General features: G+C 60.7%; 1 protein-coding gene across 1 annotated transcript in view; it reads right to left on the reverse strand.

Annotated features, from left to right (window-relative positions):
• Positions 1-16,122, reverse strand: part of PIEZO1 (piezo type mechanosensitive ion channel component 1 (Er blood group)) — a 62,945-nt gene that overhangs the window by 20,445 nt on the left and 26,378 nt on the right. Inside the window, exons 2-5 of the mRNA XM_079799750.1 lie at positions 10,046-10,141; positions 4,016-4,138; positions 3,053-3,095; positions 2,819-2,957 (exon numbers count right to left, since the gene is read on the reverse strand). Of these exons, the coding sequence (XP_079655876.1) occupies positions 2,819-2,957; positions 3,053-3,095; positions 4,016-4,138; positions 10,046-10,141 (401 nt within the window). The remainder of the gene's footprint in view (positions 1-2,818; positions 2,958-3,052; positions 3,096-4,015; positions 4,139-10,045; positions 10,142-16,122) is intronic.

Raw genomic sequence — 16,122 nt, forward strand, 5'->3', positions numbered from 1 at the left:
CTCCTGCCAAGCCCTGGCACACACGATGACTGACCATGCGGGCTGACCGTGGACTATTCTAGAACCCCTCAAGGGCCTCTTCTTTGTCTCCCATCTAAGTAGCCACAGATTTCTGCATGAATCCTCGAAGCCCCTAGCCCTGCTCCGTTTGGCTCCTGAGAGGCCTCACGGAGCCCATGCTCTTCCTGCCTCATCCTGGCTCTCCCTGATGTCCAGGAAACAGCTGTTCCAGGAAGCCTCGAGCTAGGCCGCAGGAAGCAGGGTTTTTGGAAAAAGGAAAGCAGTGCATGCACACATGTGCACTTCACTGTCCAGTTACAGAGAACCTGCCACGGCTACACTTGGTTTGAGACTGAACCAGCACTTTCCTTAAAGGTAAAGAAGCAGAGGCTCAGAGGAGACCCCAAACTACGTAGCTGTTTGCATCCTGCTCCCTCTCCACTGCCCAGGGGGCCTCCAGAGATCGAAGGATGGACCCCAGGGGTGTGGCCAGGTGCAAGGGTGTCCTGGTGCCCCCAACAGCTCTTCTGGAAGCCAACTGCCCAGGAAGGCACAGGATGACCCTTCAGGCCTCCCCTGCCCATGGTGGGGACAGAGATCCAATAGGGCCTGCTTCCCGTGGCCCTAGCTCGAGGCTTCCTGGAACGGAGCTGTTTCCTGGACATCAGGGAGAGCCAGCATGAGGCAGGAAGAGAATGGGCTCTGCATCAGATGCCCAGGCCCTGCCCCAGGTCCTCATCTGTAAAATGCACGCCCTGCCTGTGCCCTTCCCAGCCACTGAGGCAGCACTAGGCATCTGGGCTGAGAGCACAGGCTCTAGCACCAGGCGACCTGGTCACATCCCAGCTCCAGCGTCTCATACGTGCAGCCTTGGGCAAGTCACCTAACCTGAGTGTTTCCCTGTCCATCAAACGTGGGTGGGGACCAGACAGGAGAGATGAACCAGACAGGTCCTGTCTTCACAGAGCCTGGGGGGGGGAGGGGTGGGGAGGCCCCAGGGAGGTGCGGGTTGTGTCTGAAAGGAGAAGAGGGGCAAGCCAGGAGAATAGTCTCCAGGCTCTCTAGAACCCTGGGTACCAGAGCAGGGCCCTGAGTTGGACCTTGTAACTGGGGTTCCCTCTAGACCCCAGAAGGCAGAAATTGGAGGCCCCAGATAGCCTGGAAGGGAAAGATGGCTGCTAGAAGGTGGGGCAGCCAGGCCTGAGCTCACCCGCCCACAGCCTGGCCCAGGCCCTGGGAAAGCGTCTGAGAAGGTCCATGAAAAATGAGCATATGTGGGAGTGGAAAAAACAGAGGCAGCAGCTGGGAGAAAGACAGGTGCTTGGGGGCTGCGTGTGGTGTCCAGCCTGGCCAGGCCTGGCTCCCGCCCCGACTCAGCTCCCACGGGCCATCCCGGGGAGCAGGGCAGAAACATCCACTCGTCTCCTCACCTCCCACCAAAGCCCATCTCACCCCGTCAGAGCACGCATGCACAAGGATACGTGCACGTACACGACTGTGTGCACCGTGTGCGTGCATGGGCTGCCCCTCGCTCTGGGCTTTAAGACTGGCTTTGCTTTCGTCTGCCTACACCCGTAGCTCCTGGGTTGGCAGGATGGCACAGCCCTATGCCGATGAGGACACTTGAATGAAGGTGACATTTCCTGGTTGCCCAGCAGACCAGAGCCCAGCCCCGATGGGCAGCATGGAGTGAGGGGCTGACCCCTCCTGCCCATCCACAGATTTCTGGAATAGTCCAGCCCCTTCCCGGCAAAGCTGTTCCAGGAAGCCCTGGATCCACTGATGAGGAAACCAGAGGCAGCCCTGGCCCATGCGCGCACTGGTGCCCACGTGCTCCTGTGGGGAAGGTGAGGGCCAACTCAGTTGGGAGGGGGCCCCAAGAGCAGGGAGAAGGGAAGTCCCAGCCCTGGCTCAACCCCCCACAAAGGCCTGGAAAAGCCACTCAATCTCCAGGTCCCTCTAAAACGTTGGTGCCGGCCTTGCCCATGGATGGGGGCAGCAGCGGGTGGAACAATAGGCTGGGTGAGCTGCAGGCTGACTCGCCCTGACCTGCTGGGCTCCCCTCTACGGGCTCTTCTGTAGGTTGAGGCCCTCATGCCCATGAGCCTTAGCTACGGAACAGAGGGATGCTGGGGGTGGGGGTGGGAGAAGCCTGTGGCCCCCCAGGAGGTTCTTATGCCGGGACCCCTGCACAGTCACAGATCCCACCCAGCCCTCAGACCAGGCCCTGCTGGATGGAGGGCCCAGGCAGGGACCCCAGCATCATACCCTGCCCAAGGCAAGACCCCCTAACCTAGGGCAAAGCCCTCCAAGGACAGGGTCTGGTTGAGGGCCTTGCTGGCCTGAGCCTACGCAGCCCCCACCTTGCCCACAAGCCCACTGATGCTGCTATGGATGTGGCTTTTCCAACATCCATCCCTGTGTCCATCAGTCCATCTGTCTGTCAGTCCCTAGGCCTCCCTGATGGTTGGCGCAGACCTTCCTCCAGCACCGCTGACGCCCTCCCGTGGACCCAAACAATCTCCTCCAGGACGGTCTCTAAGGGCACGGACACTGTTGGGGTGCCCCGCACGGGTCCTCCAAGAGGGGCCCTGCCAGGACCATGCCACATGGCTAGTGCCCCCTCCCACGAGACACGCATCTTCTCTCCCCTCCGGGATCCCGTCTCTTCATAATGAGCACCTATTGACTCTTACAAAGAAAACTCCACGTTTGTTAAAAAAATAAACAAAAAGATAAGTAATCCTCAACTGTCTGGATCCCAGCTCTAGAAGGCCCCTACCCCCCACAGGAGAGCATTCTGCCCGCCACAGCTCACCGGCTCCTGGCAGGGCTGGCTCCGCCGGGCGGCCCGTGTGAGGCGCCCACAGAGGCCAAGGCACACAGCAGAGACCACCAGGATGCCCAAGTCGGGGGCCACCAGCCGCACGGCATTGGGGATGTCCTTCGGGTCCAGCCTGTGAAGGGCAGGAGAGTCCATTGGTCAGCCCAGGAGGGCAGGTGCCAGCAGGGAGGGCCTGGAACCCCCCGATGGAGGCAGAGGGGGTCTTACCTCGTGACCCCGACAAGTCGGGAGAGGTTCTCCCAGCGGCTGCCTGCGGAGAAAGGCACAGGGGGACCGGGTCAGGCGGGTGGGCTCTGAACAACCCCCTCCTGTCACCAGGAGGCCCTCGGAGCCCCAGAGGCACGGACTGCCTGGTCTCCAGGGCACCTGTGGCTGGTATCAGGGAGGCTCAAAAACACTGCCTTTACGGATAGGGAAACTGAGGCCCAGCCAGGAGAGCCAGGTGGAGCCAAGGCCCTTCAGTCCTGCCTGGCAGGGCCCAGTGGCTGGGCGGCTGGGCCAGGCCCTCAGACCCGTCAGCAGAGCCGGCTGCTCCTTGGGGGCTGGGATGGGGAGGCCTGGTCTGAGCCACTGGGACCAGTATCACCGCCAGGCACCTGACTTCCTCCAGTCTCTAAAGTGCAGGAGGGGCACAGTCATCACAGAATGGAATGGGAAGTCGGCGCGACGCCCTGCCTGCCACGTGGGACCTGGAGGTGGGAGACCCTAGCCAGGTGGAAGGATTGGGCGCCTAGGGCTCCCTCACCTGAAGACTGGGTGCTGACACCAATGGAGTTGGAGGGCTGGGGGCCAGCTGGCGGTACCGGCCGTGGGGGAAAGGGCACAGGCAGTGAGTCTCTAAGCCCCAGCAGGGGAAGGAGATGCTGACAGAGGGGAAGGACCTGAGCAGACCAGGGCTGCCCCGAGAGCCGGACTCCAGCCCAGCCCCACGGTCGGCCGTTCCTGGGGCACTTTACTTGGGCCATCTTGGCTGGACATAAGTCAGACAGGCACCCGGATGGCCCTTATAGGCAAAGCCTGGGTGAGACAGGGCAGCCCACCTCCCAAGGAGACCTGAGGTTCCTGCAGGGCTGCGGTGGCTCTCTCCCCACTCCGCCCTCCAGTTAGCCACGAGCTCTGCCCCAGGCCTGCTGCCCCAGGCCCCCCCTCCCCACCCTCTCAGTAACTCACAGTTCGACCCCAGGAACTGGTCCAGGCCAGGCACAGTGTGTAGGCATATCTGGAAGGCAAGGTGGGCTGCCAGGAAGAGGAGGCTGAGGACCAACAGGGCTCGGAGGAGGCGGCCAGTGTGACCTGTGGGCAGAGCGAGAGGGGTGAGGCCAGCCCTGAGCCAGGCCCCGTCAGCCAGCCCTGGACAGCCCCCGATCGTGCCAGGGGGTCTCGGGGGGCCGTCGGCAGCTGCTCTCACGCAGTGCTCTGTACCATCTGACTGACCACTCACAAGGGCCCCATGGTTGGGCACTATCATGAACCCCAATTTATAAACACAAACGAGGTGAAGTGACCTGCCCAGTCACAGAGCAGGGAACAGGAGCACAGCACAGCAGCCCGCCCACTGCTGGGGCTGTGGGACAGTGGGGGGCAGGAGCCAGCACAGAAAGGAGAGGCCCCCACACTTAGGGAGAACGTTCAGGTGTGTTCACGTGTCCAGCAAACACGTGTGTCACTGCTTGGCCTTGGCCACGGAGTGCTACCTCACCCCCCAGTGTGGACTGAAAACACACACCAGGGTTGATGGGTGGAGGGGGACGGGGCTGGGGACCTGGCTCTTCAAGGGAAGTGGGAACAGCCTCACTCGCCTGGGGTTGTCACGGGGCTAAACGCTTCCAATGTGTGTGTGGAACGAGTCACCGCAGAAAGGAATGAAGGCTGCCGGCGTGCCAGTGCCTGCCGGGCCAGGTAGGGCCGGGCGCCTCACAGGCCTGACTTCACCATCCCGGGGGCCCCGCCTTGTGGGAAGGACCTGAGCAGACCAGGGCTGCCCCAAGAGCCAGACTCCAGCCCAGCCCCACGGGCGGCCATTACTGCGGCACTTTACTTGGGCCATCTCGGCTGGACGTACATCACAGACAGGCACCCGGATGGCCCTTGTGGGGGGAAGCCAAGGCAGAGCTGGGCCCAGGAGCCCGTGAGCGCAGGCAGGAGCAGCCTCCACAAGTGCCCTCTCCCCTCCTCACACCTGCGGGCAGCCCCCAGGCGGGAGGCCTTGGCTGCAGGAAGTGGGCTGGGCAGCCCACTCTGTGCAGAGGCCAGCTCCACGGACCTCCACTCGGTTCTCCCTGTCGCACTCTGAGCTCTGAATCTGGGGTTCAGGACACCCGCTGTGGCCAGCCCCTGGCCTTGTGGCAGGAGCCCCCAGGTCCTCACCCCTGCTGGCAGGCGGATTTGCTAATGACAACTTGCAGAGCAGCGGCCCCTCTTCCGGCTGCGCGGGGACACTGGAGTCACCGTTAAACCAGCTCTTCTTCCCCCGCCCGGAGGCTGGCCAGCGGAGGGCCCACGCCGCTTTTGTTCACTATCTTTCAGCACAACCACTACTTGTTGAACGGACTCAGAACTGGCCCGTCTCCCCTCCCCCAGGGCTGGCCCAGCAGGTGGCACTCCTGGAGTGACATGTGGGCGCCCATGGTGAAGGACGAGTCCGTCATCATTCACCCGCTGTCTTGCCTGATTTTACCAAGGGAAGCTGGGCTCAGAGAGGGCACGGGGCGCCTGTGGGCAGCCCAGAGAGGCACCCACCGGGCAGGATCTCGACAGCTTCTTTGCCTCACTCATTTCGAGGTCGCTCCCAGCCCTGACATTCGGGCCCTTGGATTACAGCCTCTGACCTGCAGCAGGCAGGGGTGAGCGAGGAGAGCAGGGTGGGGCTGGTGGGAGAAACCGCCCACTGGCAGGAAGGAGAAACGGAAAATGAATGGGAGAGTCTGGCCCTGGGCCCTGGCTGGGCCCCTCTGCTCAGAAGCCCCAGGCCAAGAGGAGGGAAAGGCCACAGGCCTCCCTGTAGGAGGACCGAGCTGCCAGTGGGGCGTTGTGCAGGGTTCCTCCCCACCAGGAACCCAGAGGAGGCACAGGGTGAGGAGCAGAGCTCCCCCTGCCACTCCTCCGCCTCCCCTCTGCCTGGCTCACCTGCATGGTTCTTCTCCTGCAGATCTGGGAAGTCCCAAAAAGTGACGTGGTGGGAGGACGCCTGCCCAGGGCCACCCCGTCCCATTCCATGGACTCACCCTGCTCCCAAGCCATGAAGACCTGAGGCTGACCTTGTGGTGCTATCAAGACTGATGGGCTCCTCGGGCACACCAAGGCCTGAAGGTCAGGGAGGGCAGCAGCAGGCCTGAGGCCCGCCGGCAGGAGAGGGACATGACCACCCCCCTGGCTCGTGCCTGACCGCCTTCCTATCCAGCACCCTGGACATCCGCCTGGCAGGCACAGCAGACGCCAGCACTTCCCACTGTCTTGCCCTCCCCTTCCCGGGTCACTTCTCAGTTGGCTGCAGGGTCTTGGACCTGCCTGGCCGCCTGCCTGGCACTCAACACACCGCCTATCAAAGCTGGGCTGCTCTCTCGCCTGCCCAAGCCCAACTGAGCTGGGCGCGGCCAGTCCCCTGGGCCTGGGAGTTCGCACGTGGATGGTGGGCAGCAGGGATGAGCCAACCCACAGGGCAGCTGTGGCTCTGGGTAAGCAGGGGGTCAGGCAGGCGAGGGATTCCTGCATCTGCTCAGGAGGGAAGAGGGGTGCAGCCGGGGCCTATCCCATTACAGATGTTGAAAACAGATCCCTGGCCGAAACCGGTGTGGCTCAGTGGATAGAGCGTCGGCCTGCGGACTCAAGGGTCCCAGGTTCGATTCCAGTCAAGGGCACGTACCTTGGTTGCGGGCACGTCCCCAGTGGGGGGTGTCCAGGAGGCAGCTGATCGATGTTTCTCTCTCATCGATGTTTCTAACTCTCTATCCCTCTCTCTTCCTCTCTGTAAAAAAATCAATAAAATGTATAAAAAATATTAAAAAGAAAACAGATCCCTGTAGACTCCGAGGTTCGGCCCTGAGTATCAGAGGAACGGCTGCCATTAGCGGGCGGAGGAGAAGGGGGCTGGGGAGTGGGGAGGAGGCTCATCTGCTACAGCTGCTGGGAGGTGCTGCCTGCCCTCCCCGCTGGGGACCTGGTGTCACTCGCTTGCCACGCAAGGCTCACACAGGCAGGGAGCACCATGGGAGGACAAGGCAGGTGCCCCCACCTTTGTGCCTGGCAAGAGGGTGGTTGGGCACAAAAAATGCCCATCATGAAGAGGCTGGGGCTCCCACTCAGGGCTTTATGCTCAGTCAGGAAACTCGAGAGAAACAGGAAGAGGGGCTAGGACTGTGGCACGGGACCGGTGGAGGGCTCCTCCGTGAGAGAGGTTTATAAAAGAGCATCTGACTGACCTAGACAGGGAGCCCTCCATACTCGGCCGATAGTGGCTGCTCAGTTTGCAAAGGCTCCGGAGGGTCCTCAGCAGAGCCCTGACTCCCAATGCCCCATCCAGCCGCAGTTCATGGACCCCGGCCTTCCACCCTCGTATTCCCTCTGAACTGCCGTCCACGAAGGCCCTGCTCACACTGCCCTCTTTGGGCAGCCCGGTCCCTGCAGATGTGGTGCCAGCCCAGGGCCAAGCCCAGGATGAGCCTCCCCACCACACACACACACAATCTGGGCAAGGGCCAAGCAAGGTGGGTGGGGGGTATGGGGGGTCCCTCGGGGTGGCACAGGGGTGTTCCAGGAAGTGCTTTGAGAAGCCAAGGGAAGGGGCATCTTCCAGTTGTCCAAGGTCCCATCTCATCAAGGAGGGTCCAGAGAGGCGGGGGTGGAACGGAGGAGACAGGGCAGGGGGCAAACCCAAGTCTGAGCAATGAGGCTGGGGGGCCATGATCTGCTCTCTGAGAACCCGGAAGGATGATGGGAATTCCACGCGGGGCCCCTCATCCCATCATCCAACAGACGGGAGGGATCCTCAGGTGCGCTGCTCTGCCCTCGGACCTTCACACAGCACCTGAGTCAGGGCAAAGCCCTGGGGCCCCCAGGGCAGGCAGCACGAGGGGCTTTGTCCTAAGGCAGGAATGGGCTCCTTGAGTCCCCAAATGTTAATCTGGTCACGGGGAGCTGACCCTCGGTCTCCCTGAAGCTTCTGTTGCACCTCCGCCCTGCGGTGACCTCCACGGCACATGGCCCGTGCCCACCAACCCTGCCCCTGCTTGGCGGCCCCTAGTGACCAATGAAGGCACTGGAACTTCCTGAGGAAACAGGGCGACACCTCTGGGATCCTCCCCTTCCTGCTCGGGAGCTCCACCCCGGCTCCCCTTGGTCCCGCCGATGCCCATGTGGGGATGGGGCCAGGGATCAGCGCCTATGGGGCCGGGCAGCATCAGGCCTCATCCAGGTGCCAGTGCCAAGGCCAGGCCCTACAAGTCACGAACGCAGGGCCAGGCGCGCAGGCATGGGCAGGCCTCCCACCTTCCTCTTTCCCGCCCAGAAATGCCCAGTCTCCCTGTCCCTGAAGGGCCTCTAAGTCCTGTAGACGGCCTGACAGAGGCCAGGAGGGAAGTCTCCCCAGTGTCTCTCCCTCTGTGTCCTAACCCTCCCCAACCCGGACTGCTCCGGCCTCGGCCCTGGCGGGAGCCTGTGCTCCCTCCGCTGCAGATCCGAGGAGAGTGTTTCCTGTCACATAAGGGCATGAAGTATTTACTGAAATATTCACAGGACAAGCAGCTTTTAGCTGAGGGCCTGGGAGCGAACAGAACTGGCTCCACAGAGAAAAGAGAACGGCATGGGTGGCAGATTCTGTCCAGCAGACCCTCCCCTGGAAGGGAGGGAAGGGGAGGGGAGGGGAGGGGAAGAGAGGGGAGGGGAGGGGAGGGGAGGGGAGTGGAGGGGAGGGAAGAGTAGGGAAGGGGAGGGAAGGGGGGCCAGCTGGCCTGAGCTGGGAGTCTTGGGCGGACTGCTGAGTCAGCCTGGGAGGGGTCTGGCTTTGTCCCCAGCAGCTCCCAGCCTGTGCCTGAGCTGGTGCCGCTCCCCTTTCCGCACCTGAACTAACCCTGTGTTCTAAGACCGACCAGAGCCCTCTGCAAACAGCCGAGCAAGGAGGCAGCCTGATGGGGCGGTTAGAGCCAGTGTGACCGGCCAGGGAGGGGGACCTGTCCCCTTCTGGGAGGCAGAACGCTTCCTCTTGGGACATCCTAGCACCAGTGCCTGGACCCTGTGGGAGTTTCCCTACACAGTGAAGGGGAATCAGATTGCCAGGCAACTGACCGTAAAACAGGCTGAGCGTGGGTCCCTGGGTGGGCCCAGGGCAATCACAGGGTCCTAACACTGGGAGAGGGGCAGGAGGGTCAGAGTCAGGGTGATGGAGTGACACCTGAGCAGCCATTGCCGCCTGGAGGATGGAGAGAGGAGTCGAGGGCCGAGAAGCAGGAGGCCGGCACTCACCCCCTCCCCTCTGACACGGGATGTGAGATGGGACAACTGCCTGTCTGCTCCCAGCCCCTCTTGGATGGGTCCCTGCTGTGGGCCGCACTGCCCAACCCCTCCAGGGGGCATAGCTCCCTGACGGGTTTTCCCACCTCTGTCTGTGTGGCGGCCACAGAAGACTGAGACAGTGCCCCCCTCCCCTCCAGAGCTCAGGACCTAGAGCCACCCACCAGCTGTGCCGTGATACCCGAACTATGAGGTGGTCGGAGGTGCACCGAGGCCCTAGCGTGCTGGGTGAACACGGACGGAGCCTGACTATGACTGGGGGCAGGGAGAGCCAATGTGGTTGCTGGACTTTAGGGCTGGAGCCTCGCTGGGTGAGGGGATGCATGGATGGTGCTGGGACAGGGTAGGGGATGGGAGAAGGAGCGGCGGGAATCCTGGCCAGCCCACAGCCCTGGACCTGAGCCTCGGGGTCAGGGGAATCCACCCATGATCCTCCATTACCTTCAGCAAGCCCCTATAACACACGGTCAGAAAAGAGATTCTGAAGCTAGCAGGGGTCTGTGAGGAAAATGAGACCTGGGACCACTCGGGCGTTACCCACAGCTGTTTAAACCACGGAAGTTCTTTGCTGCCCAGGGTTTCTGAGGAGGACCCAACACCTCCCTCCCTCTGGGTGCCTGGGCTGGGTGCCCATGGACAAAGAGCTCTGAGCCCTGAGCCTCCCCCTCCAGGCAGGAGCCACTGCCTGGCCCTTACCTCGGAGGCTGTGCCGGGAGGGGCCCGGGAGCCAGGGCAGTAGCAGCAGGAACAGCAGGTAGACCAGCGAGAGCGCGTTGGAGCGGAGCAGGCAGGCTGCGGGGGGAGACACAAGGTTAGCATGGCTGCACGCAGGGGAGGGCCAGCCCCAAGCCCTCACATGGTCCCCCCGACAAAGCCTCCTGAACATCATCCCCCAAACATCACCCCCCAGAACACTGCCTTCCAGAACATTGCCCCCCCCTCCCCGATCCATGCTCGTCATTCCTGTGAGGTTGCTCACTGCCCTGCATGTACCGGCCACCCTGTTCAACACGATGTCACCTGTCACCTGTCACTCATATGCTGTCACACTGAGTGTGACAGACCAAGTGCAACAGGCCACCTGTTACTTAGTGCACGTCCACGGTCACACTGTGTCCCCAGACAACACGTGACACTTTCCATCACTCAGTGCATGCACGCTGTCACCCGGCCCTTCTAATAGTCTGCTCGCCAATGTTACATGTTGGGGAGAGTTCCCTTGCAGAAACGTGTGGTTCTCGTCGTGTCTGTGTGTCTCAGGCACACCCCACAAAGCCCTATCCATCCTCCTGTGGGCAGACACAGGTGGTGACTGGTCTCCTAGTTTGCTTTTTCTCCTTTAAAACATCTTATGCTTTTAATTCACATCCAGCACACTTGGCTTTGGGGGTCCAGCTCCCTGAGCCTTCACCTGTGCAAGGCCATGGGGACTCGCCCCAGCCGCTAGACTCGTCTCTGTGGCCGTGCCTTCCACAGCACATGGCACGCCACAGGCGTGAACTGCCCAGCACGGAGCGCTTGGTCCGGCTCCCACCCGTCTCTGTGTCATTAGCTCGTTCCTGCCTTTCCTCTTATTAACCCAACATGTCTGTCCGCCCTGTGGGCGCTTTCCTGCATCTCACCCCGTGTGACACGGCCTTCATAAAGTGCAGCAGGCTGGCTGGGCCACCTCTCTGTCCCCAGGAATTGAGGGTGATCAGGAGATAATGGGGAGATGCTGCGCGCTCGAAGCAGGTCTCATCACGGGGATTGTGGGCCCACCTGGTCTTCCCAGGGGTGCCCGCGAGGCGCCGCACACTGCCCAAGGGGGCCAGCAGCACCTGGGCACCTCTGGTGAGGCCTCCAGGGCTGGAGCCCCCGCTGCCTGCTCGACTCCTCAAATGGCACCGATAGTGAACAGGCCGAGACTGACCCAGCCCTGCCCACCTAGGCCCCAGAAGACCGTGCAGAACGTGGCAGGTGCCGGTGCCCACCACCAATCTGTGCCCTCCTGGTCAGCCCAGCCCCATGGCCCCGATGTCTGTGACGGAGCAGAGGGACCGGACTCCTCCTTCCCACTGGGGGAGGTGGCAGGGCCAGGCGTGGTGTGATAAAACAAGCCAGGGCCAGGTCGTCTCCCCGGGAACAGAATGGACCAGGGTAAGAGGCCTTTGCACCCCACCCATACCTTCCAAGCATGGGGGTCCCCTGGGGGTGCGACCCTGGCCTCACCTGCTCCACAGCCTCTGGCAGCCCTGACCACCGTGACCTTCCCAGGGTCTTCCAGAGACACGGGCACCTGAACCAGGCCGAGGGCAGTGCTGCCGCAGAGGGGGCACCACTGGCTGCCGGTCACTAGCTGGGGATGATGGCTTCCCCGCCTGTGCTAGCAAGGTTTGGTTCTTGGGGACCATGCCGCTGGGACAGGCGGGAGCTGGACTCCCTCGGTGGTCTCACCGCAGAGGCAGGGACCAAGGAGGAACTCCTCCTTGAAGAACGCAGACGCCCTGCCAACTCTCACCCCCAAGCTCTCAGCCCCTGTGGGCAGCTCGCGCTCTTCAGGCCCGTCCGGCATCTGTACCCTGGGGTTAAAACTACCTGCCCGAAGCGTCCTCAGGAGGGTTAACCTGAATCACAGATGTGAGGGGCCAAGGGCAGGGCTGAGATGCAGGGCTTTAGCTCCCTCCTACCTACCCCCTGACTAAGCCCCTTCTATCGCCCCGGCAACATGGAAACGCAGACCCACACGGTCAGCGCTATGGTCCCAGGCTCCGGGTGGCCCGCCTTCCTTTCCGGACACTGCAGCAAGCTCCCAGGCCCTGGGGAGCTGTCCCCAAAGCTAAGACGCCTCCTCCTTCCATTATACACACTAGCTATAGTGATCAGCTGAACTCTAAACCTAAAGCTTTCCAATAATTATATTTTCATTTTTAAAAAATCAATCTGATCTGGCCCACGAGTCAGAAGGGAAATGCACTTATGGAAAAGGCTTCTAAAGTTCCTGTGTGTTTCCAGAGCTGCACTCTTCAGGCCCCGGAGCACTGCCTCTTTCCCCACCACAGTGCCGGCCCAGGCCTGTCCCCGAGAGCTAGCACCCCACCCCTCTGCCCACCCCTCTGTACCCGCCTGGCGAGAGCCTCTCCAGCCAGGTGATATCCATCCACCTATCCATCCACCCAGCCGTTCACCTCGTCTTTCATCCACCCACCCACCTATCCGTCAGAGTAACTTTCTCCTGAGAACCTAGTCTGCAGGTCCCTGCCCTCGGGCACTCGTGTTCTGATCTGCCAGGGACGCCAGACACTGAGCAAGTATACATGCACCAAGGATGGCATCAAAAGCCCATGGCAGGGGAGCTGATGTGAAGTAGGCACCAGGGAAGTGCCTGGAGGCAGGGGGACAGCTCCGAGGAGGAGGGACAGGTTCTGACCACCACAAACCTGCAGGCTCCGGGCTCTGTAAGAGAGCCCGAGGCTGGGCAGGGGGAATGCAGTTAGTGTTTAACGGGTGCAGAGTTCCAGTTTAGGCTGATGACAAAGTCCTGTGGATGGGTGGTGGTGATGATGGTGCATTACTGAGAGCATCCTTAAATGTGTGTGTGTGTGTGTGTGTGTGTGTGTGTGTGTGTGTCTATAATAATAAAAGTGTAACATGCTAATTAGACCAGATGGCCAAATGACCTTCTGGACGACATTCCAGACAACCTTCCGGACAAAGCTGGGGCTGCGAGGACCGAGCCCCTTGCATGAATTTCATGCATCGGGCCTCTAGCATATATATATATATATATATATATATATAAAATCTAGTGACCTGGTGCACGAAATTCGTGCACATTAAAAGGGGATTAATTAGAGAAAATAATTTAATATTACTATTTGCCCTTTCTCTATAATAGAAGTGTCAGAGATGGAAGAAAATTAGTAAAATGTATATGAAAACCTTCCTCCTGTCAGAGTCTGGGGCTCACCTCGGGACCCAGAGTCAAGACCCCGCCCACCAACATGCACCTCAAAATCGCATGAGACCCAGATCCGGTCGGGCCCCCCCATTGGGCGAGATCCAGAACCGGCCAGTCCCACCCTTGTCAAGCCCTGCCGCGCAGGGGGCATAGCTTCTCGGCGCCAGGACAGGGGGCATGGCCTGAGGTCCCCCAGCCCAGACCGGGGCAGGGGGCATGCCTTGAGGTCCTCCGTCAAGCCTCACCAGGTGGGGGACACAGCCTGAGATCCCCTGTCAAGCCCCGCTGGGATCTCAGGCCACAGCACAGCACCAGGAGGGGGGCGCAGCCTCAGGTCCCCCGTCAAGCCCCACTGGGCGGGGTGCGGCCTGAGTTCACCCAACCCAGCACTGAGGGTACACCTTGAGGTCCCCCGTCAAGCCCTGCTGGGTGGGGGGCACGGCCTGAGGTCCCCTGTCAAGCCCCACCAGGCAGGAGGGCGCAGCCCCAGGTCCCCTGGCCCAGTGCTGGGGTGGGGGGCACAGCCTGAGGCCCCCTGGCCTGGCGCTGGGGTTGGGGGAGCAGCCTGTCCCCTAGCCCAGCACCAGGACGGGAAGTGCACCTTGAGGTCCCCTGTCAAGCCCTGCCGGAAAGTTCTGCTTTAATGGGTCAAGCCCCACGGGGGCGGGGGAGGGCATAGCCTCAGGTACCTGCTGATTGCTCATTAAGGCTTCTTATGGGAACTTGGCCTCAGCTGTGGGTGCAGCCATCTTTGTGACGGAGTGATGGTCAATTCGCGTATTCCCTCTTTATTAGATAGGATCATTGATTTTATTTTTTAAAAATATTTTTTATTGATTTTTTTACAGAGAGGAAGGGAGAGGGAGAGAGAGTTAGAAACATCGATGAGAGAGAAACATTGATCAGCTGCCTCCTGCACACCCCCTACTGGGGATGTGCCTGCAACCAAGGTACATGCCCATGACTGGAATCGAACCTGGGACCCTCCAGTCTGCAGGCTGATGCTCTATCCACTGTGCCAAACTGGCCAGGGTGGGGATCATTGATTTTAGAGAGGAAGGGAGACGGAGAGAGAGATAGAAACATCAATGATGAGAGAAAATTACTGATCGGCTGCCTCCTGCATGCTCCCCATGGGGATCGAGCCCACAACCTGGGCACGTACCGACGACAGGAATCGAACCTGGGACCCTTCAGTCTGCAGGCTGACACTCTATCCACTGAGCAAAACGCCTAGGGCCTGAGAGCGTACTTAATGCCACTGAATCATACATTTGAAAATGGTTAAGATCATAAGTTTTGTGTTATGTGTAATTTACCAAAACAAACAAATAGCCGCTAAAATCAGTGAAGGATTTCAGAAACCAGAGCCCGAGGGGCAGGGGCTGGCCCGAGCCCAGTCTGCTACCAGTGGAGCCGCGACCAGGCCTCCCCATCCTCTCCCCCGCTCCCAGGCCGAACAGGAAGAAGAGAATCTCTGAGAAGCTCTGTTTGCCAAAATTGGGAAATGAGAGACGAAGAATCAGAGGGAGCAGGGCCAGAGTATGTAGGAAGCACTTTGGAACGGACTGCACGTCAGCCCGGTCAGTCCCACGTGGGCCTAGCATTGGGCCTGCCCTGGAGTGGGTAACAATGCCCCCCACAGAGTCATTCATTCTTTCACTCATTCATTCACTCACCACACAGCTGACCTGCCCCTTGGAAGACACTGCCAAAGCTCCAGGGGCACGTCAGACAGTTAGAGAAAGGCAATGCGTGCCTGAGGTGAGCGTCTCCACCCACACAGATGAGGACACTGGGGCTCCAGCCCTCCTACAGGCCCCGGGATGTCTCGGGGAGCGCAGCCTGCCCAAGCCCAGCTCCCCCAGAAGCAGGCTGTGAGATGGGTCGGCCCTGGCTAGTCTTCCTGACTCCATCTTCTGCCATAAGCCTAGCCAGGAAGCCGGCACTGGGCAGGCGGGTGGCGCCCAGACGGCCCCAGACACTGGCCTACTGGACGAAAGCTGAAGAAGCTGGGCGGCTGGCTCCCAGCCCCAGCAGAGTAGGCTGGGGGGCGGGGGCAGTGGCTCAGAGCAGGGGCTGACTTATGCTCCCATCCTGCCACCCTCCCCCAGTCATAAGGGACTGGGACAGGGAGAGAGGCCAGCCAGCAAAGCAAGAGTGACCTCAGGCCAGCATGGGAGCAGAGACAAACTGGCCTCAATAGCAGAACTTTGGCCAACTCTCAAACTCCCCTATTGTTCAGATGAGGAAACAGGTTCTCAGAGGAAGGGCCTCTCTGGTGGGTGGTGCAGCCAGGCTTTAGGTCCCGAATTCCAGCTCCACATCGAGGGCTTGCAGACCACACTGTGTCTGTCCATTGAGGTTGCTGTTCTAAGAGCCACGAACATGGCTTCAATGTGATTGCATGCTGAGGAGGCCCAGGACATCATAGTAGGCTGCCTGGAGGAGGTGGCATTGCTTTCCGACCTTGAAGTCAGGCTAAGACTAAGGGAAGGCTGGAGGAGGTTTCCATCAGCCCCAGACTCTAACAGAGAAAGAAGAACTCAGCTGGGGAGGACGTGGGGACCAGCGACATCAGATAAGGGGGATGGGGCCTGCCCTGCCCAGACAGCTCCCACCTCCCTTTCAGGAGCTGCCAGTGGCCAGGATGGTGACCTCATGGGGAAAATATGCCTTTTCCTGAGCCAGGAACAATAGGATAGAAAAGGGAGGAGAGAGAAAGCCATGCTGGCAGGAAAGGACTCCCTTACCCCCACCAGCATAAGCTTAACCCCTCCCAAACCCCCAACACAGCAGAGCCTCTCCTGTAGATGAGGAAACTGAGGCCTGG

Source organism: Cnephaeus nilssonii (genome assembly GCF_951640355.1).
Source record: "Cnephaeus nilssonii genome assembly, chromosome: 20".
NCBI classification, from domain to species: Eukaryota; Metazoa; Chordata; class Mammalia; order Chiroptera; family Vespertilionidae; genus Cnephaeus; species Cnephaeus nilssonii.